Source organism: Pan troglodytes, chromosome 9 (assembly GCF_028858775.2).
Source record: "Pan troglodytes isolate AG18354 chromosome 9, NHGRI_mPanTro3-v2.0_pri, whole genome shotgun sequence".
NCBI classification, from domain to species: Eukaryota; Metazoa; Chordata; class Mammalia; order Primates; family Hominidae; genus Pan; species Pan troglodytes.
Window position 1 is genome coordinate 61,705,744 of NC_072407.2, and position 26,150 is coordinate 61,731,893.

Below are 26,150 nucleotides of genomic sequence, written 5' to 3' on the forward strand. Positions count from 1 at the left end.
GAGTTTTGTACCAAAAACATCAAATTAAACATGGGTAATTGATTTTTTAAAATACACTATGTCACTACTTAACATATTTTCTTTCCCAAAATAGTTCTATAGGAGAAGAATTATTGAATGACTTTGCATATGATAATTTGATTTTATCACCAAACTAACTGAAATCTGAAAAACGTGAACAATGCAACAAATTGCAAAAACTACAACCACATGGGAAGTTTCTGCACTGCATTCTAGGTGTTTAGGAAGACAACAAAATAAATATCCCAGTGCTTTCACATGACATGGTTTAAAACAAAAGAGAATAAAGAGGATGATTGAATGGAGATGGAAAACTGCACCAGGGTAAAAGAATTTATTTTCCTTGGCCTGACCCAGAATCGGGAAGTGAGCTTAGTCTTATTTCTTTTCCTACTCTTGGTGTATGTGACAACTTTGCTGGGAAACCTCCTCATCATGGTCACTGTTACCTGTGAATCTCGCCTTCACACGCCCATGTATTTTTTGCTCCGTAATTTATCTATTGCCGATATCTGCTTCTCTTCCATCACAGTGCCCAAGGTTCTGGTGGACCTTCTGTCTGAAAGAAAGACCATCTCCTTCAATCATTGCTTCACTCAGATGTTTCTATTCCACCTTATTGGAGGGGTGGATGTATTTTCTCTTTCGGTGATGGCATTGGATCGATATGTGGCCATCTGCAAGCCCCTGCACTATGCGACTATCATGAGTAGAGACCATTGCATTGGGCTCACAGTGGCTGCCTGGTTGGGGGGCTTTGTCCACTCCATCGTGCAGATTTCCCTGTTGCTCCCACTCCCTTTCTGTGGACCCAATGTTCTTGACACTTTCTACTGTGATGTCCACCAGGTCCTCAAACTGGCCCATACAGACATTTTCATACTTGAACTACTAATGATTTCCAACAATGGACTGCTCACCACACTGTGGTTTTTCCTGCTCCTGGTGTCCTACATAGTCATATTATCATTACCCAAGTCTCAGGCAGGAGAGGGCAGGAGGAAAGCCATCTCCACCTGCACCTCCCACATCACTGTGGTGACCCTGCATTTCGTGCCCTGCATCTATGTCTATGCCCGGCCCTTCACTGCCCTCCCCATGGATAAGGCCATCTCTGTCACCTTCACTGTCATCTCCCCTCTGCTTAACCCCTTGATCTACACTCTGAGGAACCATGAGATGAAGTCAGCCGTGAGGAGACTGAAGAGAAGACTTGTGCCTTCTGATAGAAAATAGAAAAAAAAATCCTCAGCTCTTCATCACCAAAGATATCTTATATTTATTATTTTTCCCATGAAGTCATATTCATATATTCAAATATATTGTCAAACCAACTACACTTAGTAATAATTAATTTTTCTATTTATGTTAGTAAGTAACTGATAAGCTTCTGGTCAGGGAGAGATTCACACCTTCTAATTGAAAATAAACCAGAGCTCCCTCCTCTTTACCACCAAGATTTTGTTTCATGATTTTTCTTCCATGGACTCCAAGTTCTGAAAATGTTGCCTGCTGAATTGAATATATTTATTTAGTGATTGCTAAGTATTTGTTTTATTTTCATAAGTAATACATAAAATTATATATATACCTAGCAAATGCATATTATATATAGTAAATCTTCTTATCTGCATTTAGTTGACATAAATATTAATAATTTAAACAGAGCCTTTATGATTCAGAAAAGAGAGGGAAAATTGTTAGCAAATGTGTATATGATTTTGCAGTCCAATTTTAAAGAAAAATTAAGCCAAATGCACGCAGACATTATCATTACCTTTCTGCTCCTATTACAGTAAAGGAAGGTGTGGGGTGTATCTGAAACACAATGGAGTTTGGGGATTGACTTTCTGTATAATTTTCATAAGGTAAACGTATCCTATATGAACCTTATGATAGGCAAGGTCATTACCTTGCCCTTTCTTGAACCCCAAGCTCACTGGCCACCCTACCGCATTTCCTTGGCACTCTGTGCTTAGGGTTAGCATTGCACTCAGGACTCTATTTTGAAATTTCCTATTTTCTTGTCTCTTTCTCTTACTGGGCAGTGACTTCCCCAGGAGCAGGGATTATGTTTTATTTACTGTCACAGCAGCTAAAACATACTAAGACTTCAACAATATGTTGCTGAATAAATAGCTCAATGATTGAATGTTTTCACTTACTTGATATACTCTGTAGCCTGTGAGTTTCTACAAATGACAAAAACACGTTAAGCTACTTTAAGCTATGCATATACATATATAAAGCTTGGAAAAAGGTGAAAATGATTATTTTACACATCTCTGCAATTATGTTTTTAGCTGTTCACTTAATATTTGTTATAGGGATCTGGAGTTCTTCTTATTGAAACTGGAATTCTTTCTGTATCTGATACTAATCTTGTCCCACAACCTAGACATGCAAGAAATATAACGTTTTAAAATTTCATATAACTTGATTTCTATTTCAAGCTTCCATTCAGTTGTGGTGGCTGGCAATTTAATCTTTCATTACGAAGTTCTCTTAATGGTTTCTGAGTTCCAGGGAAAGACAGTGGGAACTAGGGATAAAAGGTGATACATCATTATATAAAGGTAAATTCTTTCCTGAACCAATAGTGGCAGTGTTCATGAACCAAGTACAATTGTCTCTGCCTTCCATGTTCACAAGCAAAAAGAATCTGCTAACATATTTCTTAGAGATTAAAGAAAAATGTGATTACCTCAGTAAATATAGAAAAGCACTTGATAATATTCAACACCAATTTATGGCCAAAACTCATAAATAAATAAAGAAAAGAAGCGTTCCTTCTTAACTTAATAAAAAGTCAATATAAATATTATAACACAAATTATATGTTATGGTAAAATGGAAGCAATCCATTTAAGTGCTACCTTATATTCCCACTCCAATCAACACTCTACTTTTCACAACAGAGGCACAGAAAACCTTTGAACTCAATTCCTGATGTAATTCAGGACATTGCACAATTAAATTATGTATCTGACTTCTATGAGGTCAGCCCTATGGCAATAAGAAATACATAAGTAGCTGAAGACTTGCATAAAAGCTCTCTGGGGCCAGGCATGGTGGCTCACACCTATAATCACAGCATTTTGGGAGGCCAAGGCAGGTGGATCATTTGAGGCCAAGAGTTTGAGACCAGCCTTGACAACATGGGGAAACCTTGTCTCTACTAAAATACAAAAATTTGCCAGGTCGTGGTGGCACATGCCTGTAATCCCAGCTACTCAGGAGGCTGAGGCACAAGAATCACTTCAGCCTGGGAAGCAGAAGCTGCAGTGAGCTGAGATCGTGCCACTAGACTCCAGCCTGGGTGACAAAGTGAGACTCTTAAAAAGAAAAAAAGAAAAAGCTCTCTGGTTCCCAGACTTCACCTTGAGCTGAGCATATAAACTGCTTGTCATTTCTTTAGTGTAATTTATTCAATGTAGTTAGGAGTAGCCACCCCTCCTCCACAGTCCCTGTAGTACTGACAAAGTCAATTACAGGAGTCACCTCATGATTCCAGCACTTGCTTCACTAAGAAAATTGTCACGGTCAATAACATGTGACAATTTGGTTAGTTATAATGCCTTTGTATGCCATGGATTGCCAGAATCTGATTTACCGTGGATAAGGAATTCAGCATGATGTTCATGACCAAGGACGTTTCAAGTAATCTCAGAATCTCACCTTTGAGAGTCTGCTTTTTGCTATCACTTCTGTTACCAAATACTTTACCAATCAGGGTCAAGTCAAGACAACAGAAACCACATCAGTTATTTATCCAAAGATTTTTTATCACAAAAAAAATTTAAATATAAAAGTAAAATGTATGGCAAAAAAAGAGTGGGAAAATAAATATACTGTTGTAAGGTTTATATTCATCATGAAGTGATATCATATGAAGGCCATCTGATGTGAGTTAAAGATGCATATTGTAAGCCCTAGAGTAATCACTATAGAATAAAACTGCAAGATACAGATAATAAGACAATAAATGAAATAAAATAAAAAACTAAAAATACTGAATTATCCCAAAGAAGGCAGAAAAATAATAAAAGGAAGCAAAAAATAAATGGGAAAAAAATTTTAAATAAAAGCAAAATGAGCCACGCACAGTGGCTCACTCCTGTAATCCCAACACTTTGAGAGGCTGAGGCGAGTGGATCACTGAAGCTCCGGAGTTTGAGACCACCCCTGGCCAACATAATAAAACCCAGTCTCTACTGAAAATACAAAATTTAGCTGGGCATGGTGGCGTGCACCTGTAATCCCAGCTACTTTGGAGGCTGAGGCAGGAGAATCGCTTGAACCTGGGAGGCAGAGGTAGCAGTGAGCTGAGATTGTACCACTGCACTCCAGCCTGAGTGAAAAAGTGAGACTCCATCTCAAAAAAAAAAAAGAAAAAAGAAAAAAAATCAAAATGGTAGCTGTAAGCACAACTGTATTCAAAACTACATTAAAGATTTCTCAATGTCGGAATAGGAGCTTACAAGCAACCAAGGTGGGAAGGTAAATATGAAGCATGTGATAATGGATTAGTGTTGGAGACATCAGTATGAAAGCATGTTTAGTGGCCAAGTGTGGTGGCTCACACCTGTAATCCCAGCACTTTGGGAAGCCAAGATAGAAAGACTGCTTGGGCCCACGAGTTCAAGACCAGCCTGGACAACATGTTACTGGGGAGGGTGGAAGAGGAGTGAGGAGTAAAAGGCTACACATTGGGTACAGTGTACACTGCTCAAGTGATGACTGCACCAAAGTCTCATGTGGCCCAGGCACTGTTGTTCACACTTGTAATCCCAGCACTTTGGGAGGCCGAGGCAGGTGGATCACCTGAGGTCAGGAGTTCCAGACTACCCTGGCCAACCTTGTGAAACCCCATCTCTACCAAAAATACAGAAATGAGCCGGGTGTGGTGGCACCCGCCTGTAATTCCAGCTACTGGGAGGCTGAAGCACGAGAATCACTTGAATCCAGGAGGAGGAGTTTGCAGTGAGCCAAGATTGTGCCACTGTACTACAGCCTGTGCGACAGAGGAAGACCCTGTCTCAAAAAAATTAAAAAAAAAAATTTATCCATGTAACCAAACGCCACCTGTTCCCCTCAAATCCTATTGAAAAACTTTTTTTAAAAAGTGCATTTTATGGAGGTAGAGAGTAGAATGGTGGTTACCAGAGTCTGGAAGGGGAATGGGGGTGAAAGAACTAACTTGGTGAAGCGGTGCAAAAACACCGTTCTGTAGAGGAAATAAGTTCTAGTATTCAATAGTAAAGTATATTTATAATATAAATATTATAGTTACAAATAATTTATTTTATATTTCACAATAGCTAGAAGAGAAGATGTGTAATATTCCCAGCACAAAGAAAAGACAAATGTTTGAAGAGAGGGATATCCCAATTACCCTAATTTTGATTATTACACATTGTATGCAGGTATCAAAATATCTCATGTACCCCCAAAATACATATAACAATTATATATCAATAAGATTTTCTTAATTTTTAAAAATTAATAAAATAGAAAATGTTGGGTAAAATTTACTGGGGAAGTCATCAGGTCCTGGACTCTTCCTTGCTGGAAGGTTTTTGATTACTGATTTAATATCCTTATGTGTTATTAGCCATTTCATATTTTCTATTTATTCATGATTCAGTCTTGACAGTTTGTGTGTTTCTAGGAATTTGTCCATTTCTTCTAGGTTATCCAAATTTTTAGCATATAAAAAGTTTATGGTATTCTCTTATAGTCCTTTGTATTTTTGTGGCATCAGTTATAATGTCTCCTCTTTGGTTTCTAATTTTATTTAATAAAGTATTCTATCTTTTTTTCTTAATCTAAAGTTTTGTCAATTTTATCTTTTTTAAAAAAACCAATTCTTAGTTGTTTTTCTTGATATTAAAAACTGGTTTCTTGACTGGGCACGGTGGCTCGTGCCTATAATCCCAGCAGTTTGGGAGGCCGAGGTGGGCGGATCTTCTGAGGTCAGGAGTTTGAGACCAGCCTTGTGCAGGCTGGTGAAGCCTGGACATGGTGAAACCCCATCTCTACTAAAAATACAAAAATTAGCTGGGCATCATGGTGGATACCTGTAATCTCAACTACTTGGGAGGCTGAGGCATGAGAATCTCTTGAACCCAGGAGGCAGAGGTTGCAGTGAGCTGAGACCATGCCAGCCTGGGCAACAGAGAGATTCTGTCACACAAAAAAAAAAGAAAAATGAAAGTACATATAGACCAAAATACCTCATGAACAGAGACAAATGCCAAAAAATAAAAACAAGAACAAAAAATTAACAGAAAATAAAGTCAGAAATACAGAAAATAAATGTCATAAATTAAGACATACATAGATTATATTCACGAATTGAAAGCCTCAGTATTGTTAAGATTTCAATTCTGCCCAAATTAATCTATACAATCAATGTAACCCAAATCCAAATTTTAGCAGGACTTCTTGTTTGTTAAACTGATTGTAATTTTTTTTTTCACAGGGTCTCTCTCTGTCACCCAGGCTGGAGTGCTGTGGTGCGATCTCAGCTCACTGAAGCCTCAACCTCCCAGGCTCAAGTGGTCCTCCAGCTTAGGCCTCCCAATTAGCTGGGACTATATACAGGAGCATGACATCATGCCCAGCCTATATATATATATATATATATATATATATATATATATATATATATATATATATATAGTAGAGACAGGGTTTCGCCATATTTGCCAAGCTGGTCTCAAACTCCTGGGCTCAAGTGATCCACCTGCCTTAGCCTCCCAAAGTGCTGGGATTGCAGGCATGAACCAGGACTCCATGCCTGATTGTAAATTTTCTATGGAAATGCAAAGAACCTAGAATACATAAAACAACTTTGTAAAAGAAAACAAAGTTGGAGAACTTATACTATCTGAATTCAAGATTTATTAGACAGCTACAATCATCAATACCACATAAAATGGGCATGAAGCTAGACATGGATCATTTGAAAAGAAGTGTGTAAATACAGGCATACGTATATGATCAATTAAATTTAAATAAATCTGCCAAAGTAAATCAAGAGAGGAGCAGAGAATACTCATCTTTTTAATATATTGAGCGAAAACAACTGGCTATCCATGTGGAAAACAAAAAACCTTCACCTGAAAGTCACATTATGCAAAAAATTAACTTGGAATACATCAAAGATATAAACATAAATGTTCAAACTACAAAACCTCTGAAGAAAATTGGACAAGATGTTTGCAATGTTGAGGTAAGTAAATATTTCTTAGACATGATTAAAAAAATAGAAAAACATAATAGAACTTCAAATTTTTAAATTTCTATTCTTCCAAAGCATTATTAAGAAAATTAAGAACAAGCTGTAGACTAGGTTAAACTCTTTGCAATACATATTTCTTATAATTAACTGGTATCCAAAATATATTTAAAATCCCTAAAACTCAAATTCAGAAAAAAAAATTTTAATAGTTACAAATTTGAATAAGCACACCACAAAATAAATTATATGATTAGTCAAGAAGTACTTGAAAAGATGATCAACATCACTGGTCATCAGGGAGATGCATATTAACACCATAATAAGATACCACTACATGCCCATGAGAATCATTAAAATCCATGCTGCTAACAATATCAAGAGTCAGGAAGAGTATGGGAGCCACTGGAACACTGCTGGTGGGGCTGTCAAATAGTGCAATTGCTTTATAAAATAGTCTAGCAATTACTTAAAAAGTTAAACATGACACAACTGATAACTTGCAACAAAATGGATAAATCTCAAAAGCATAAGAAAAAAGTCAAACACAAGAGAGTCCCTCCATATTATAACTCCAGAAAGTTAATTTTTTAATGAAACTGAAATTTGCTTGCCAAAATATTAACATATTTATATACTTGGCTGTGGATATACAGGTTTTCTTTTTTTTTTTTTTTTTTTTCTGAAGCAGGGTCTTCTCTGTCGCCCAGGCTGGAGTGCAGTGGCACAACCTTGGCTCACTGCAACCTTCAACTCCCGGGATCAAACAATCCTCCTGCCTCAGCCTCCCAAGTAGCTGGGAGTACAGGTATGCACCACCATACCTGGCTAATTTTTGTACCTTGGGGAAAGACAGGATTTTGCCATGTTACCCAGGCTGGTCTTGAATTCCAGGACTCAAGAAATCTGCCCACCTTGGCCTCCGAAAGTGCTGGGATTACAGGCGTGAGCCACCGCACCCAGCCTCCATTTCTGCTCTTAAGTATGAAAAATTACAGATGCAAGAGTTTTCCTCTTAAAACCTCCAACTTCACTCAGAATAGAAATCAAATTCTCACAATGGCCTAATAGTTCACCAAAACATTACCCACCCATTACCTTTTCACGTCATCTGTTAAACACCGGCCTTGTTGATGTTCCAAAAACATACCCCCTCACCTTAATACCCTTTTATAATTTGCAGTTTTATCCATTGCTGCCTATCTCACTGCCCTGCCTAACGGTTTTTGTTCTGTTTATCACCAACGTACTACATACATTTTATTTACGTTATTTATTATCTAGGTCATCCAACTAGAACACTCTATGAGGACAGGATTTGGGTCTGTTTTATTCACGGCTGTACTTTCAATGTCTTGGGTATAAAATAGACTCTTGAGTAATAACTGAACAGGTTTTTACACTTTTCTGTGTATTTGATATAAATCACAGATGCCAGACAACTTATATAATCACTAAGTCCCTGTCTCACATGAAAGTGCTTACTGCATCCTATTCACATATCAATTCTTGTTTCCAATTAAACTTAAAATTTGATGACTCAGACAGAAGAGGATGCAGGCAAAGTTCCATTCAGTGTGGTTCTCTGGGACCAAATTACTTGGCTCCTGAACATGAAACAACAAAAATTACCTGTTTTTTTTTTTTTTTTTTTCTTGAGACGAAGGCTTGCTGTGTCACCCAGACTGGAGTACAGTGGCACGATCTTGGCTCACTGCAACCTCTGCCTCCTGGGTTCAAACGATTCTCTTGTCTAAGCATCTGGGACCACAGGCACACGCCACCATGCATGGCTAATTTTTGTATTTTAGTAGAGACAGAGTTTCACGATGTTGCCCAGGCTGGTCTCGATCTCCTGGCCCCAAGTGATCCATCCACTTCGGTGTCACAAAGTAGGGGGATTACAGGCCTGAGCCACCACTCCTGGCCAAAAATTACCCATTTCAACATACATGACCTGTTTCATGTTCTTATCTTTGTAGATTTACTTGCTTTCAAAAAAAAAAAGTTGAAAAGCAGGAAAATCCAAACTCATCATCATTGTGGAAATAGTGAATGTGAGTTCTATATATCAAACCATTCAATAAACAAGTTATTCTAAATTAACACTGTTAATTGTGGGATAGTTTTACTAAGTTATACTGATCTAGCTATCTCCAAATTGAAACATCCCATATGAGAAAATATGCATCCACCAAACATTGTCTAAGTTGTGATTCTATTTATGTGGATCCTTATAGCAATGTCATGGAGCTACGATCATTCTGTGTATAATTAGAAACTGGACTGGTAGGAAATTATTTGAGGTCCAGTTCTCCTAGGTTTTTGGCAATCTAGTTGAAACCCAGGTAGATGATGTCCTCTGAGCATTGCAAGCTGTGAAAAGTGGACTCAAAGTCTTGCTGGCATAGCACTCGGCATGTTTTAACAAAGCTTTTAGTGAACAGTGGTCAAGGGAATAGATTTCTTCTATTGCCTCTAAAGAACTTGGACACCAACCAAAATGTGCCTGTATGTGTCTGTGTGTACATGTGCATGCTTTGGTAACATTTTAATAACTCCCATTGAAACTCCATTACCAACGGCAAAATCAGCCACTTAATTTCCACTCTCTTGTCCAATAACATTCTCTTTGCGATTCTTAAATTAAGCATGAGCCTCAGGGATTTGGGCATAAGACAGGGACACAATGGAAGAATTTTAAAGATGTGATACCTTGAGTCAGCCCTTTCTCTCCTGAAAGTGGAGCAGACACCAAGATATCTGGTATTCCAAAGGGCTCTACCTTTAGACAAAATCTTCAAGAATTAATGTCAACAATCTTCTGTCATGCACTGTATCTAATAGCATCCAATTTTTTTTTTTTTTTGGAGTTTCAGGATCAGAGGAAGAAACTAAAGCCATCAACCTGCTAGCTAAGGTTAAGGTTATGTATACTGAAATTGAAATGTTGTTACTAATTACATATAAATAATTTGACTTTTTTCAGGTATATTATCTTTTCAGGTATATTAAATGCTTCAGAGTCAAGGTGATCATCTCACTGACAGAAACAAGAAAGGTGAGTGTTAAATATTGGGGAGACTCATGTTAAGAGTGATACAGAGGCCAGGTGCGGTGGCTCACGCCTGTAATCCCAGCCCTTTGGGATGCTGAAGCAGGCAGATTACCTGAGGTCAGGAGTTCACTAGCCTGGCCAACGTGGTGAAACCCTGTCTCTACCAAAATACAGAAATTAGCTGGGCATGATGGCCGGTGCCTGTAATCCCAGCTACTCAGGAGGCTGAGGCAGGAGAATCACCTGAACCCTGGAAGTGGATGTTGCAGTGAGCTGAGATCGCACCACTGCACTCCAGCCTGGATGACAGAGCGAGACTCCGTCTCAAAAAAAAGAGAGAGATACAGAAATGTAGTTTATTCGGTGTGAGAGAAAGCATCATGCATTTGCTGTGACCCTTTGAGTTGCTTATTGGTAAGGTCTCTTTCTGTCAAATGTTTATCTTCACAACTTTTTTCAAAAAATCTTTCTAGAAAAATTTAGAGCCCATTTAGAATACTGGGGAAAAGGCACTATTTCTTTTATCCTATTTCCATCTTTTGTATTTTATACATCTGTTCCTTCAGCCAAACATAGATTCTGGAAATATTTCATATGAAGTACGGGAATAGCATCAATGCTTACCCAATAGATGGTGGTAAGAATTAAATTAACCAAATTTTATGCTGCTTCACACATAGGAATCACTCAGAAAAGTAAAAGCTTTTGTTTTTACTGGAAATCATCATATCTTCTATCATGCTTCCAATCTCACCCAAATCTATCTTGTTAAACACTGACAATGTGGTCCAATTTATCCATATGCATTTGAAGATTGCAATAAATATTCACTAGGTGGAGCAAGTAATAATAATTTAAAATGTTTCCTTCAAATGATCAATGACAGCTTATAAACATTGGCATTATTTTAAAGATGACAATGTCTCTCACTGCTGCGTGGTCCCAACACCCTCTTACTTTGATCCAAAAAGGGAAAGAGCAGAAGAAAGTCTAATGAGACAGTGTAGGCTACCTCTCAGAAGGGGTCACTGTCTTTTTCTCTCCTCCACACTGGAGCGAGAACCACAGCCTTCCATCACCACTTTCCAGAACACCCTCCTCCACATGATACTAGAAATTCATGGATCAAAGTTGAGAGTAAAGAAGTCGAAGGACATTGCCCCCACCCACCATGGAGGAACATTTTAGGCTTTACTATCCTGAATATGAGAACAAGGAGGTCAGTAGACAGTTCAATCATTCACTAACCAACCAGTACCTAACAAACACTGAATGTAATGATAAGCTGTTGGCGGGGCGCAGTGGCTCACGCCTATTACCCCAGCACTTTGGGAGGCTGCCACGGGTCATGAGGTCAGGAATTCGAGATCAGCCTGGCCAACATGGTGAAACCCCGTCACTACTAAAAATACAAAAATTAGCCAGGCGTGGTGGCACGCATCTGTAATCCCAGCTACTGGGGAGGCTGAAGCAGGAGAATAGCTTGAACCCAGGAGGCAGAGGTTGCAGTGAGCCAAGATCATGCCACTGCACTCCAGCCTGGGCAAGACAGCAAGACTCCATCTCAAATAATAATAATAATTATAAGCTCTTTATTAGTAGAGTAAGAAATTTTTGGTACTAATAAAAACCTCCTTTCATTCCACACTCTCCCACTCTGTGCCAACCACACTGCATTTTCCAATATTCTTCTGTATAAGTACGTCATCTTCACTACTGACTGACTTTTTACAGGCTGTTTCCTTTGCATGATGTATCCTGCTTCCATTTCTTGGAAATTGATCATGACTGAGGGGAAAACCTCACCTCCTCTAGAAAACCTTCCTGCGCTATTCCCAGCTAGAGCTCTGCTGTGCTCCCACAGCACTATATTGGTACCAGCATCATCTCTCATGTGTGATTATAAACTTATATTTTTGTATTTTCCATTAGAGTGAAAAATGCTCCTGAGTAAGAACCTTGCTGTGGTCATGTGTATATGCAGAATTCCAACCACCCCATGAAGATCACAAAATGTGTGTTGAAGGATTAAAGGGCTCATTGGCTAAATAAATGCCTTCTCACTTGCCCTGATAAATGCAGTCTCAGGAATGTAATCGAGTCCAACTTTAGAGAGTCAGGTTCCATTTTAATGGCATCAATTCTTGCTGCACAAACTTACTGAGATTGTTACAGAAGGGGTGGGAGATTGGTTGGGTTAAACTCATGCTAACCTCAAACTTATCTTGGAATTTTATTTTTTTTTATAAATATCTTATCTGGGACAGTTTTTCTGCCACCTTTACCCTAATGCAAAGACATAATTCTGGTCAACTGAATGCTTAAACAAAGATTGTATGTTGTAGCAGATGGAATGTTGGCTTTGGAGCTAAAAGAATCACATTGGAAGTTCAGTTCCATCACTTACCACTGTTGTGAGTTTGGGAAAATGAACTCACCTTTCTGAGCATCATTTCTTTAGTGTAGAGAAGAAATAAAAAACTCTTCTTCATAAGAATAAATAAGACAACCGTTCACAGGACATTTTAACTCTTGGGGTATGAAGACTAGAGGGGGATCATGACTCTCCAACTGGTTTTCTCCCAACCACCTACAAATGGACCTACTGATGGTGGAGACAGGAAAGGAGGAAGAACGGGACAGGAGAAAAAAGTAGATTACCAGTTGGTTCCCGCCTTTTGACAGAGCCTGAAATTGGGGATCAACAATAAGACCCCAGGGTCAGTCTTGTAACCTCTTAAATGAATCTCCTCCTTAGCTCAGATCCCTCCTCCTCCCTGCTGGTTCAAACTGATAATGTCCACACTGAATCCATTTGATACAGTCCAGAGATGAGGAGTCAGAGCCCCAGTCATTCAGCTAGTTCATGGCAGAATAAGAACTAGATGGAACCAATGCTCCAATCTCCCAAATCCAGAGCTCTCTTCACTACATCTCACTGCCTCTCTCAGCAGGAAAATTCTTCCTTTTGGGAAAAAACTAATCACCTTTCAGATTTCCAAAATCACTGAAGGTTCTTATCAAAATGTGTTCCTGCACAGGGTAGAAAACTAACTGATAATAATAACAGTATTAATAATACAGCAGCAGCTAAAACAAAAATAAGAACCGGCTGATGGTCCTTTCACTTCTTACATCTAGAAAAATCAGAACCTTTTGACCTCCACAGCAGCATTAAGTAACAAGATGAGATGAAAATATTTTCTTAAAATAAACAGAAAACAAAATTATTACAATAGCATATTTTAGTGCTATTCACTCTCAAAAGGACAAATACTGCACGATTCCACTTCTAAAATAGTCAAATTCATTGAAACTGAAAGTAGAATGGTAATTGCCAGGGGCTGATGGGAGAGGGAAGAGGGGAGTTGTTGGTCAATGCGCACAAATTTTCAGTTATACATATACAAGATGTGTAAGTCCTAGGGAATTGCTGTACAACATTGTACCTATAGTAAACAGTCCTCTACTGGTACACTTAAAAATTTGTTAAAAGAATAGATGTCGTGTTAACTGTTTTTACCACAATCAAAAACATTAATTATATTCTTTGAGTTTGTTTTTACATGTTGTTTCAAATCTGTTTCCTAATAGCAAATTTAACATGCTTTCAAATAAATATTAAGCAAAAAATCTGATTAGTGTAAAGTAGTGACAAGGACAGGTTGACTAAATGAAATCATAGGCTGCAATTTTAAGAAATCTGACAGAATACAACCAAGAGCTAGGAAATTGATCCGTGACACAGCAACATTGCAATAAGAAATAGAACAGCAAGATAAGACTCTCTTGAAGTCAACAGAATATTAGCTAACATGACTATTAAGTGTGTAGACTATAAGTTTCCTAATGGCTGGAACTACGTCTAACTTATCTTTGTATTTAACACTTCACAGTTCCTGGCAACCAATAAGTTTGCATGGATATAAAAATAAATAATAAATATAATAAAAATAATCAATTATATTAAATATAATATGTAAATGTCACTATTAAACATGATACGATTATTCTTTCCCAAAATAGTTTCATAGGAAAATAATTATTGAATGACTTTGCATGTGATAATTTGATCACCAAACTGATTGCTATCTTAAAAATGTGGACAATGCAGCAAATAGCGAACACTGCAATCACGAGGGAAGTTTCTGAATTGCATTCTAGTGTGCTTGGGAGGACAATAAAATAAACATCCCTGTGCTGTTGTATGACATAGCTTGAAACAAAAGAGAATAAAGAGGATGATTCAATGGAGATGAAAAACTGTACCAGGGTAAAAGAATTTATTTTCCTTGGCCTAACCCAGAATGGGGACAGAAGCTTGGTCCTATTTCTTTTCCTACTCTTGGTGTACATGACGACTCTGCTGGGAAACCTCCTCATCATGGTCACTGTCACCTGTGAATCTCGCCTTCACATGCCCATGTATTTTTTGCTCCATAATTTATCTATTGCCGATATCTGCTTCTACTCCATCACAGAGCCCAAAGTTCTGGTGGACCTTCTGTCTGAGAGAAAGACCATCTCCGTCAATGGTTGCTTCACTCAGATGTTTCTCTTCCACCTTATTGGAGGGGTGGATGCATTTTCTCTATCAGTGATGGCATTGGATCAATATGTGGCCATTTCCAAGTCCCTGCACTATGTGACCATCATGAGTAGAGACCGTTGCATTGGGCTCACAGTGGCTGCCTGGTTGGGGGGCTTTGTCCACTCCATCATGCAGATTACCCTGTTGCTCCCACTCCCTTTCTGTGGACCCAACGTTCTTGACATTTTCTACTGTGATGTTCCCCAGGTTCTCAAACTCGCCCATACAGACATTTTCATACTTGAGCTGTTGATGATTTCCAACAATGGACTGCTCACCACACTGTGGTTTTTCCTGCTCCTGGTGTCCTACATGGTCACATTATCATTACTCAAGTCTCAGGCAGGAGAGGGCAGGAGGAAAGTCATCTCCACCTGCACCTCCCACATCACTGTGGTGACCCTGCATTTTGTGCCCTGCATCTGTGTCTATGCCCAGCCTTTCACTGCCCTCCCCACGGATAAGGCCATCTCTGTCACCTTCACTGTCATCTCCCCTCTGCTCAACCCCTTGATCTACACTCTGAGAAACCATGAGATGAAGTCAGCCATGAAGAGACTGAAGACTCTGACCTTCTGATAGGAAATAGACCAGTGCTTCCCTCCTTCTCACCACTTTTGAAAATGCTTGCCCAGCAAATACTTTCTACTCACTAATTGATTTCTAATTATTTTTTAGTCTACTAATAAGAAGCACATGACTTTCAAACATTCTGATTAGCAGGTCATAATAATGTAAAAATGATGGGTTCTGTGTCACAGGAGAAAGTACAGAGATAAAATTGTTAGCAGGAGAGGTGTATATTGTTTTTGCAATACAGCCTTGGAAAAACTAAAAGAAATGAAATCAAAATACACTCAGACATTTCCACTACAACCCTTTACTGCTGCCAGGAAGGGAGCTGAGACACATATTAGAAATATGATGCAGCTTGGGCATTAGGATTCCATAAGACCTTTCACAGAGTCATCATATCCTAATTAAAGAAACCACATCCAAGTTAAGTTCCTCCTCCAATCCTATAATATGAACCAAATAAATATCACTGTTAGATTTTTTAATCTAAAGCCCACCTACCGATAGCTGAGAGCAGGTGCTTGGATCAGCATAGCTTGAGTTAGAACATGACCTCACCTATTGTGACCTCTATGACCTTGAACATAGTTCTAACCTGATCTTCCTCTGAACCCCAGGTCTGCTGGCCCCTCCTCCAGGACATTCCGTCAGTAGCCTGTGCTTGGCTGTAGCACAACCCTTGGGACCCTGTTTCAATTCCCTGTTCTCTTTGTCCCAATCTCCCCCAGTAGGATTATGCTTTATTTATTGTCATATCCCCAACACCTGGCACAAGTATAATATAATAAATGCTACTGAAAATTACTGAATTAAAACATTCAGTGAAAGACTACTGCCTCTCACTCATTTCTGCTACTCAAATCATTGGAAAGTATTGTTAAGAAAATAATTAAAAATGCTCACCATCACTGGCCATCAGAGAAATGCAAATCAAAACCACAATGAGATACCATCTCACACCAGTTAGAATGGTGATCATTAAAAAGTCAGGAAACAACAGGTGCTCGAGAGGATGTGGAGAAATAGGAACACTTTTACACTGTTGGTAGGACTGTAAACTAGTTCAACCATTGTGGAATTCCTCAAGGATCTAGAACTAGAAATACCATTTGACCCAGCCATCCCGTTACTGGGTATATACCCAAAGGACTATAAATCATGCTGCTGTAAAGACACATGCACACGTATGTTTATTGCAGCACTATTCACAATAGCAAAGACTTGGAACCAATCCAAATGTCCAACAATGATAGACTGGATTAAGAAAATGTGGCACATATACACCATGGAATACTATGCAGCCATAAAAAATGATGAGTTCATGTCCTTTGCAGGGACATGGATGAAATTGGAAATCATCATTCTCAGTAAACTATCGCAAGGACAAAAAACCAAACAGTGCATGTTCTCACTCATAGGTGGCAATTGAACAATGAGAACACATGGACACAGGAAGGGGAACATCACACTCTGGGGACTGTTGTGGGGTGGGGGAAGGGGGGACGGATGGCATTAGGAGATATACCTAATGCTAAATGACGAGTTGATGGGTGCAGCGCACCAGCATGGCCCATGTATACATATGTAACTAACCTGCACATTGTGCACATGTACCCTAAAACTTAAAATATAGTAATAAAAAAAAGCATTAAAAAAAGAAAATAATTCATTTTTTACTCTCTGAAGACATGACTTCCTAAAAATGACTGAAATCTTTGAAGCTGCTTTGGACTGTGCATACTTATTCAAAAAGCGGGAATAAAATGGAAAACATTATTCGATATATCAAGTTGGTTTTTATTTGTTTACTTAATGTGCTATTACAGCTGCTGGGAGTTATTCTTTTGTTTTTTGTTTTGCCCATTTCTGGAGGTAGATCCTAGATATCTTAAAATTGTTGAAACTAGCAAAATGTGTATGTCGGTATACAAATCTCAGTTCACAAATCAGATATGCAAAGGCCCTGAGATGGGGATGTGTCTGCAAGGTCAAAGAAACAGCAAGGAGGCCCTTGGGACTAAGTAAGAAGCAGCAAGTAAGAGAGAGGAAGTGCCTGTAGTTGAGTTCAGAGAGATGGTAGGGTCATGGGGCCAGGTCATCGCAACTTTGTGGACCACTGCAAAGCTTTTAGCTTTCACACTGAGTAAGATGTGGCACATTTGGAGGCCTTCAAGGAGCAGAAGAGGGGTAAGGACAAAAACCAGGCAGCAATTCAGAGCCTACTACAACAGCCCCATGAGAGAAAGAATGAAGACATGACTTAGAATGGTAATGGTGGTCATGGTGAGAAGTTTGAAAAACTTTGAAGGTCAAGTTGGCATGATTTGCAGATGAACCCAACATGGGTTTGCTGACTACTCTGCATCCCGTGAGAACTCCATCATCCAATTTGGTCATCAGGCCATTGAAAGTTCCTTCATTCTCACCTACATGATCCCTTCAGATCCAATATCTCCTTCCAGTACTTACATGTCACACTTCAGACTCATCTTGCATGCAGGGGACTGCAAGAATAGAAACTTATTTCCCAGCAGAAGCCAGAGGTTAACCGCTTCTAGTCATATTGTAGGAGTCAGTATAGCTGTGGAATCTTCTTCAGGACTCACGCTCCCCAGAAAGCATCCAGGTAATCCAAGCTAGGAAAATAAATAAATTAAAATAAAATTAACTTTTTATATTCATGAATAAATGCTGTACCTGGAAATAATAATATAAAAAGTCAGGTTTTTGTTTTGTTTTCTTTGGTTGGTACCATTTATTGTGTCATTTATTTATATTTTCAAATCACTTAATAATTTTTTTTTTTAACATAGGCACCAGTAATTCTTGGAGAAATGACTGATTTTAGGACTGGGGCAGGGAATATACAACATAAGCCTGGAGCATCTTTTAGCACCAAAAAACAAGGAAATGTTTAAAAAGCAAAACAGTGGAGGTAAGTCAAAGGGGCACAGGAGCCAACTGAAAGAGTTTCCCATGGCCAAAGTTGGAACGACAAAATACATAATGTAGTCATGGATTATAACCCAAAGTATAAAATAAATATCCATGAGCCTAATCATAAATAAATTATTAAATAAATCAATAAATGGAGGATAATAGACAAGTCTTGCATGCAGGAGAATTCCAAATAATGTATGTAGATTGTCCACCCTCAAGGACGTGGAGCATGACTCCCAATTTTTTTTTTAAATTGAGACATGGTCTCACTCTGTTGCCCAGGCTGGAGGGCTGTGGTGCATCTTGGCTTACTGCAGCCTCAACCTCCTAGGCTCAGGCGATCCTCCCACCTCAGCCCCACAAGTAGCTGGGACTATAGGCAGGTGCCACCATGCCTGGCTAATTGTTGTATTTTTAGTAGAGACAGGGTTTCACCCTGTTTCCCAGACTGGTTTCAAACTCCTGAGCTCAAGCAATACTCCTGCCTTGGCCTCCCAAATTGCTGGAATTGCAGGCACAGGCCACCACACCCAGCCCCAACTCTCTAAGTGTGAGTTATAAATAGTTACCTCCTCTCTCCAAAGAGTACAGTTTTTTTAAATCCTGGAGAAACCTGACAAAGACTACCTCAGCCGGGTGTTCAAAGTTAACATCATCAGTGATCAATCATGTTAGTGGCATGTACCCTAATATGGTTTGACTATGTCCTCACCCAAATCTCATCTTGAATTGTAGTTCCCATAATTCCCATGTGTTGTGGGAGGGATTTGGTGGGAGATAATTGAATCATGGGGGTGGTTTCCCCCATACTGTTCTCATGGTAGTGAATAAGTCTCACGAGATCTGATGGTTTTATAAGGGGTTTCTCCTTTTTCTTGGTTCTCATTCTCTCTTCCCTGCCACCATGTAAGACATGACTTGCTCCTCCTTGCCTTCCGCCATGACTGTGAGGTTTCCCCAGCCATGTGGAACTGTGAGTCAATTAAACCTCCTTCCTTTATAAGTACCCGGTCTCTGGTATGTCTTCATCAGCAGTGCAAAAACACACTAATACACACCATTTGATATGGTGTGATGAGAGTGGCATTTGGCCTCTGTGTTCTTTCTCCCAGACATCTGCAACCCCTGTCTAACCATGAGAAAATCATCAGGACCAGCCAAACTGAAGAACATCATATAACAGCTGTCCCCAACCTTTTTGGCATCATGGGCTGGTTTCACAGAGGATAATTTTTCCACAAATGAAGGTGGTGGGGATGGTTTTGGGATGATTCATGTGCGTTACATATATCCTGCACTTTATTATTATTACATGTAATATACGATGAAATGATTATACAACTTACCATAATGTAGAATCAGTGGTAGCCCAGGGCTTGTTTTCCTGCAACAAGATGGTCCCATCTGGGAATGATGGGAGACAGTGACAGATCATCAGGCATTAGAGTCTTATAAGGAGCAACCAACCTAGATCCCTTGCATGCAGAGTTCACAGTACTGTTCCCACTCCTATAAGAATCTAATGTCCCCACTGATCTGACAGGAGGTGGAGCTCAGGCAGTAATGCCAGCAGTGAGGAGCCGCTTTAAATACAGATGAAGCTTCTGTCACTTGCTCACCCCCCACTCACCTCCTGCTGTTTGGCCTGGTTTCTAACAGGCCAAGAGCTGGTAACAGTTCATGGCCTGGTGGTTAGGGACCCCTCTTCTATACAATACTTGACAATGACTCTTCAATACTGTCAAGGTCATCAAAAACAAGGGAAACAATGGAAGCAATTATGGCCAATATTCCATTTTTAGAAGCTTAAAGCTGTAGATCTTAAAGATGGTCAAACAATGAAGCTAGCTATTGAGTAGAATCACATTTCTCACGGTGTGGCCATCTTGGTGTCTCGTTTCATTTGACTTTATTTTTCTTAGTATAGACAGCCAACCACGCTACTCTGTCCTGTGCCTGCTTCAACCTCTTCCCAGACTGGGGATTCCGAGTCAGTAAAGTAAGTGTTGAGATCTGGAGAAGGGATGAGCCTTCCCCAAAGCTTGCATGCCCCTGTACTGTTTGTTACTAAAGGTTCCATTTCCGGTTCTCTTTGTGTAAGTTGTTAGACTTGGAAATAGAATAGGATGGAAGACCGGGCAGTGAATCCAGTGCCCTTGTCAGCTCCAAGTTTCTCTGCACCATGGGCACTCGTGGAAGGGTGCCCTCTGATCACCAAGAACAGCACTTTTTGGACTTTCTCAGGAATACAGCTTGACTTGTTTCCACACAACCTTTCTTCCTTTTGAAGCCAGAAGATAAGGGGATTCATTCTTTCAGTTGCCTCTGAAAAATTTTAGGCTCCAGACAAAATGTGTGTTCCTAAGCATATGTGTCTGAGTGACTTCTTAATTACTCCCACTGAAACAACCTCACCGTCAGCAGAATTTTTCCACAACTGCATCCAACTGTAATCCCTCTGATAATTCTCACACTAGTTCTGGGATTAAGGAACTGGTAAATATGATGGGACACTGTGAATCAGTGTGGAAGAGCCAAGAAAATATCATTCCCTAAGTCCTTTCCACATTAAGATAGAAGAGATGCCATTGAAATAACCGGCCTTCAGAGGGGTGTTGAGCAGAATTTTCTGAAGTTGGATGATTCCTGAGATTCATGTGAACATTATTTAAGATGTTGGAATTCTTGGAAGAAGATTGCAGATTTTAGGTAAAAAAATAAAAGTCTGCATGTGTGTGTGTGCCTGGGGTGTCTGGGTGTTTATGCATAGAGTGAGAAATAAGAAAAAGAAAAATTGAAATCTAGATGTAATCATTAAGATTCACAAATACACTATGACTACAGATAATGTAATATGTATACAAGATGCTGCATTCTGGGAGAACCTTCCTTTAATAACAGACAGCATAAGCTAGAAATAGTAACAAAGAGTACGTTGTGGAATGAGAGAAAGAGTTGAGGTCAATTTGGAATTGGGGAAAAGGCAGCTTTTGCTTTCTGCGACCTCTTGAATAGTACAGAGAAGAGAATTTTCTCAGTCTTCTTTTCTCTAGACGGATCTTCTCAGGCTGAAATCAACGGAGGTGATTCTTACCCTGAACTTAAACCTGCAGTAACAAACGCTCACAAAAGTTGAGAGACTCAGACAATAAACACCTGTCTACCCTTCTTTAGATCTAACACAAAAATAAGAAGTTTATAGTGTAGGGGACAGGGGAAAACTTCCCCTTCATCCTCTGAAAGTTCACTGAAAATCAGCTGACAAAAGGCAGACAATTAGGAGAAAAGGAATACAAATTTATTTGATCATAGTTTTACATGATATGGGAGCCCTCAGAATGAAGACCCAAAGATACAAGGAAAATGTTCATTTTTATGCTTAGGTTCAACAAGGTGTGGACAGCCATGTAGAAATAGGATTGGACAAAAAAGGTATGATAGCTTGCTTTGGCAGCACATACTAAAATTGGAACAATGCAACAATGTAGAGGAGATTAGCATGGCCCCTTTACCAGGATGGCATGCAATTTAGTGAAGCGCTCCATAAAAATAAAAATTTTAAATTTAAAAAAATAGTATCATCTAATGCTAATGGACAATAGTGAAACCTAGCAAGTCCTGTCTGTTTAGATCCTATTTGGCCTCTCTGTGCAGCAATTCCTTGCTCCTGGGTATGAGGCAGTGCTCGCTCTCTCTCTCTCTCTCTCTCTTTCTCTCTCTCTGTCTCTCTGGAATGGGGTTCTTATGACCTACAGTCAAACAAAGTAGACCTGAGAATTTATTTATGACCCACTCTTACACAGAAAGGTGGAGTCACAGGGAAGTTAGAAAAATATGTTTAGGTTTTATAGCTGGCTTTGGAGAAAAGGGGTTCTGGTTTCCATGACCCGCCTTAGGGAAGAGATATTGTAGTTTCTACAGCTAACCTTGGGGAAGAATGAAGGACCAGTCACCTGACACAGGAAAGCAGGAGGAGGTCAGAGAAAAACTTTTACTTCTGAGGCTACTTCTGAGGCCTTCATTATAGGGTATTGTTTTCTGAAACCTTATGATAGCAATGATTTTCTTTTCTCTGTCTTTCCATGCTGTCATGTTTGCACCCTTTCTTTCCAGTCAAACTTCCCACTCATTAGCAACTTTCATATATTTAAATAGTCCTGTAAGGCCAGAATGTACTTTCTCCCCGTTCCTATATGTCCCAAATGTAAACACCACTTCCTCCATACAGCTTCACTGAGCCTCTTATTTGGAAATCATCCTCTTTTCACACTCAGCTCTTCATCTGTCCTTAAATTGTCCCCATCACTCCCATGTAACTATTAGATTTCAATGCTTTTCCCACTGTATTTAGATTATATTCCTTTCTCTCAAATAACCTAGAACTCTTCCCATGGTCCATCAATATTTGCTAAATAATTGGATAGATTAAAACTAGCAGAAGGGTGGAGCAGAAGCTAGGGGATGTTGTCTTTAAATTACCAAAGGCAGTTTGTGAACATGAGACCTATTTCTTTCAGACCAATAGTCCTGGCCTGGGGTCTGGGATATGGTTTACCTTCCACCCATGTGTGTGTAAACAATGTGCTGTTTACATGGGGGTCCCTTTGAAGAGCTTAATAACTAAATTGGTTTTCTTCACATCTCTAGTAACCATACTGAGTTGGTGTTCCTAGTGACCATTTCCTCTCTCTTTAAGCTAATCAGGATTGATAGCTACCATTTAGTTCAATACACTCCATTTACTGATGAGGCTTCACTGTTAGGGTTACCCAGCATAGCACTAATCATGACAGATAACCAGCCCATATGCTGAGAAGAGTACACAAGTTAATTCTCCAACCCTCATAACTTCCCTGTGAGGTGAGTATTATTATTATCCCCATCCTACAGATGAAAAAATAGAGGCTCAATGAGGTTATGCACTTGCCCAAATCACACAGTGGCAAAGCCAGGACTTGAACCCAGATGAGTCTTGATCCCAGAGCCCTTGCACTGAACAATTTCTCTGGTCTGCTAATAAGATGTCAGAGAAGAAGCCAAACCAAGCAAGTGCTCTTTTTACTGTCATACACTGTCAAGACTCTCTGGGTCACTGGAAGGCAAATATCTCCTAATTCCTTCAAAACAGCAAATGTTATGATGAAGTGGTTGAGGACACACCTGTGGGAAACATGCAGCTCCTCTAAAAGAATGTCCATAAATATATTGGAAATATATTTATTGAAGAAGCTGTGTGTGGGAATTATTAACCTGGAGTTGTCTTTAAGGTAGCACACATATAATTACGCTTATTACAGATTAGGCAACGCTCTAAGTACTGATGCTCTACATAGATTAACTTATTTAACCCTCACAAAAGTCTTATGAAGGAGATGCTATTGTCTCCAAATTACTGATATAGAGAATGAGGTCAAGGGATGAAGCAATTTGCTCATGTTAGCACAACCAGTAAGTACTCAGCTGGGATCTGAACAGGCTGTGTGGTGCCAGAGTCTAGTAGGCATCTACCTCGAAGGTAGAATACTTCTTGGCAGCTTGTTTTCGGATTTACCCATTAAGTAGATTTTGGACAAAATTGCCTAGAGAGGAAAGAAAACTTGAAGACAAAGAGAGCTAAGTGAGAAGAAATATCTTCATTTAAATTGGAGAACACACCCAAAGAATGGGAAGAAAGGGACTTTTGCCCTTCATTTGTTTCTAATTATGGAAAGAAAAAGGAGATAAACTAGGAAGAAAGAAAATAAGGCCCATTTCAAAGATTTACCAAAAAAAAAAAAAAAAAAGAAAGAAAGAAAGGAATTCGAAAGCAACACAGTTATAAGGTAAGTGTATGTGTAACAGTTTTTTTAAAAATTGCCAGCCAGGCGTGGTGGCTCATGCCTGTAATCCCAGCGCTTTGGGAGGTCAAGGCGGATGGATTACCTGAGGTCAGGAGTTCAAGACCAGCCTGGCCAACATGGTGAAACCCTGCCTCTATTAAAAATACAAAAATTAGCTGGGCATGGTGGTGGGAACCTGTAATCCCAGCTACTCGGGAGGCTGAGGTGGGAGAATCGCTTGAACCTGGGAGGCAGAGGTTGCTGTGAGCCAAGATTGTGCCACTGCACTCCAGCCTGGGTGACAGAGCAAGACTTCATCTAAAAAAAAAAAAAAACTGCCAAAATATTTTCAAAAGTGATTGTACCATTTTACATTCCCACTGGAGTTCCATTGGTCTACATCTTTGTCCACTATTGATATATCAATCTTTTTCATTCTAGTGACTCTAATGTATACTATTTTTAAATTACACTGTGGTTTCAATTTATATTTTCTCAGTGATAAATGATGTTGAGCCTTTTCATGTGCTTATTTGCTCTCTCTGTGTCTTCTTGCTGAAGTGTCTGTTCAAATAATTTGTCCTTTTTTCTCTTCTTTTTTTTTAACTTCTTTTAGTGACTTCATTGTGTTAAAATAATTTGTCCTTGTTGCTTAATTGGTTGTTTGTTCTCATACTATTGAATGTTAAGAGTTACAGCCATTCCACTCTTAGCTACTTACCCAAGAGAACTGAAAACATATGTCCACACAAAGACCCAAATGTGAATGTTCATAGCAGCTTTATGAGTAATATTTAAAAGCCACAAATAACCCAAATGTTCACCTACAAGTGAGTGGATAAGCAAACTGTGGTATATTCATACAATAGAAAGGAACAAAATAGCAGTACACACAAAACAATGGATGAATTTCATGGTTGAAAGAAGGCAGACAAGAAGAAAATACAAATAGTAGAATTTCACTTATAGAATATTGTAGAAAATACAAACAAATGTATAATGACAGAAAGCAGATCAGTTGTTGCCTGAAGAAGGAAGGGTAAAGGGGACAGGCTACAAAGGGGCACAAGGACATTTTCTGGGTGATAGATATATTCACTCTCTTAACTATGGAGATGGTGTCACAGGTATATATGTCAAAACTTATCAGCCGGGAGCAGTGGCTCATGCCTGTAATCCCAGCACTTTGGGAGGCTGAGGTGGGTGGATCACAAGGTCAGGATTTCGAGACCAGCTGGGCCAATATGGTGAAACCCTGTCTTTACTGAAAATACAAAAATTAGCCAGGCGTGGTGGCACACGCCTTTAATCCCAGCCACTCAGGAGGCTGAGGTGGGAGAATCACTTGAACCTGGGAGGCAGAGGTTGCAGTGAGCCGAGATCACGCCACTGTACTCCAGCCTGGGTGACAGAGTAAGACTCTGTCTCAAAAAAAAAAAAAAAAATTATCAAAGTGTGAATTCAAATATGTGCAGTCTGTGGTATGTCAATGATAGCTCAACAAAAATTATTTTTTAAGAAAGAAATTGAAACAACAGAAGAGAAGCTCTGAGTAATATTTTTATTTCCATTGCTAAGGAGCTATTCACCACCCCGGGGTTTCAGTACCTAAAGTAGATTAAAGTAAAGAAAGAAACAAAGAAGTCCCCTTAAAGAAGAATAGAGCAATAGAAACGAATTTTATGGCTTAAACATTTTCTAATTTTTCATGGAAATAAGTTTGTGATTTAAGAAGAGAGGGGTGCTGCTTCCATACAATTCAATCCAGTGGGGGGCCTCTTTGCAGACAGGGGTTCTTAGAACCATTTAAATGGAGCATCCAGTCTGGGAAAAAACAACAAAATCCTCAGCCCTGTGAAACTCAAGGTGTTCTAGTCACACAAAGTAAGCACTGCCTTATTC

The 26,150-nt window shown here is 39.3% G+C and overlaps 2 protein-coding genes and 1 non-coding gene across 3 annotated transcripts; all 3 read left to right on the forward strand.

The window, feature by feature from the left end:
• The first annotated feature begins 321 nt into the window (after positions 1-321).
• OR4D10 (olfactory receptor family 4 subfamily D member 10) lies at positions 322-1,257 on the forward strand. The gene has a single exon (XM_001135414.4). It carries the CDS (start codon positions 322-324, stop codon positions 1,255-1,257), a length of 936 nt encoding a protein of 311 aa, XP_001135414.2.
• Positions 1,258-14,571: 13,314 nt separating this feature from the next.
• Positions 14,572-15,492, forward strand: LOC466614 (olfactory receptor 4D10-like). Its single transcript, XM_009460404.2, has one exon. The coding sequence runs from the start codon at positions 14,572-14,574 to the stop codon at positions 15,490-15,492; it is 921 nt and encodes a 306-aa protein (XP_009458679.2).
• A 6,377-nt stretch (positions 15,493-21,869) lies between these two features.
• On the forward strand, positions 21,870-21,980 carry LOC112204858 (U6 spliceosomal RNA). The gene has a single exon (XR_002938608.2). It is a non-coding gene; the product is annotated as a U6 spliceosomal RNA (small nuclear RNA).
• Positions 21,981-26,150: the final 4,170 nt, after the last annotated feature.

Coding starts and splice junctions, on each gene's coding strand:
- OR4D10 (XM_001135414.4), top strand. CDS start 322: ATGGAGATGGAAAACTGCACCAGGGTAAAAGAATTTATTTTCCTTGGC.
- LOC466614 (XM_009460404.2), top strand. CDS start 14,572: ATGGAGATGAAAAACTGTACCAGGGTAAAAGAATTTATTTTCCTTGGC.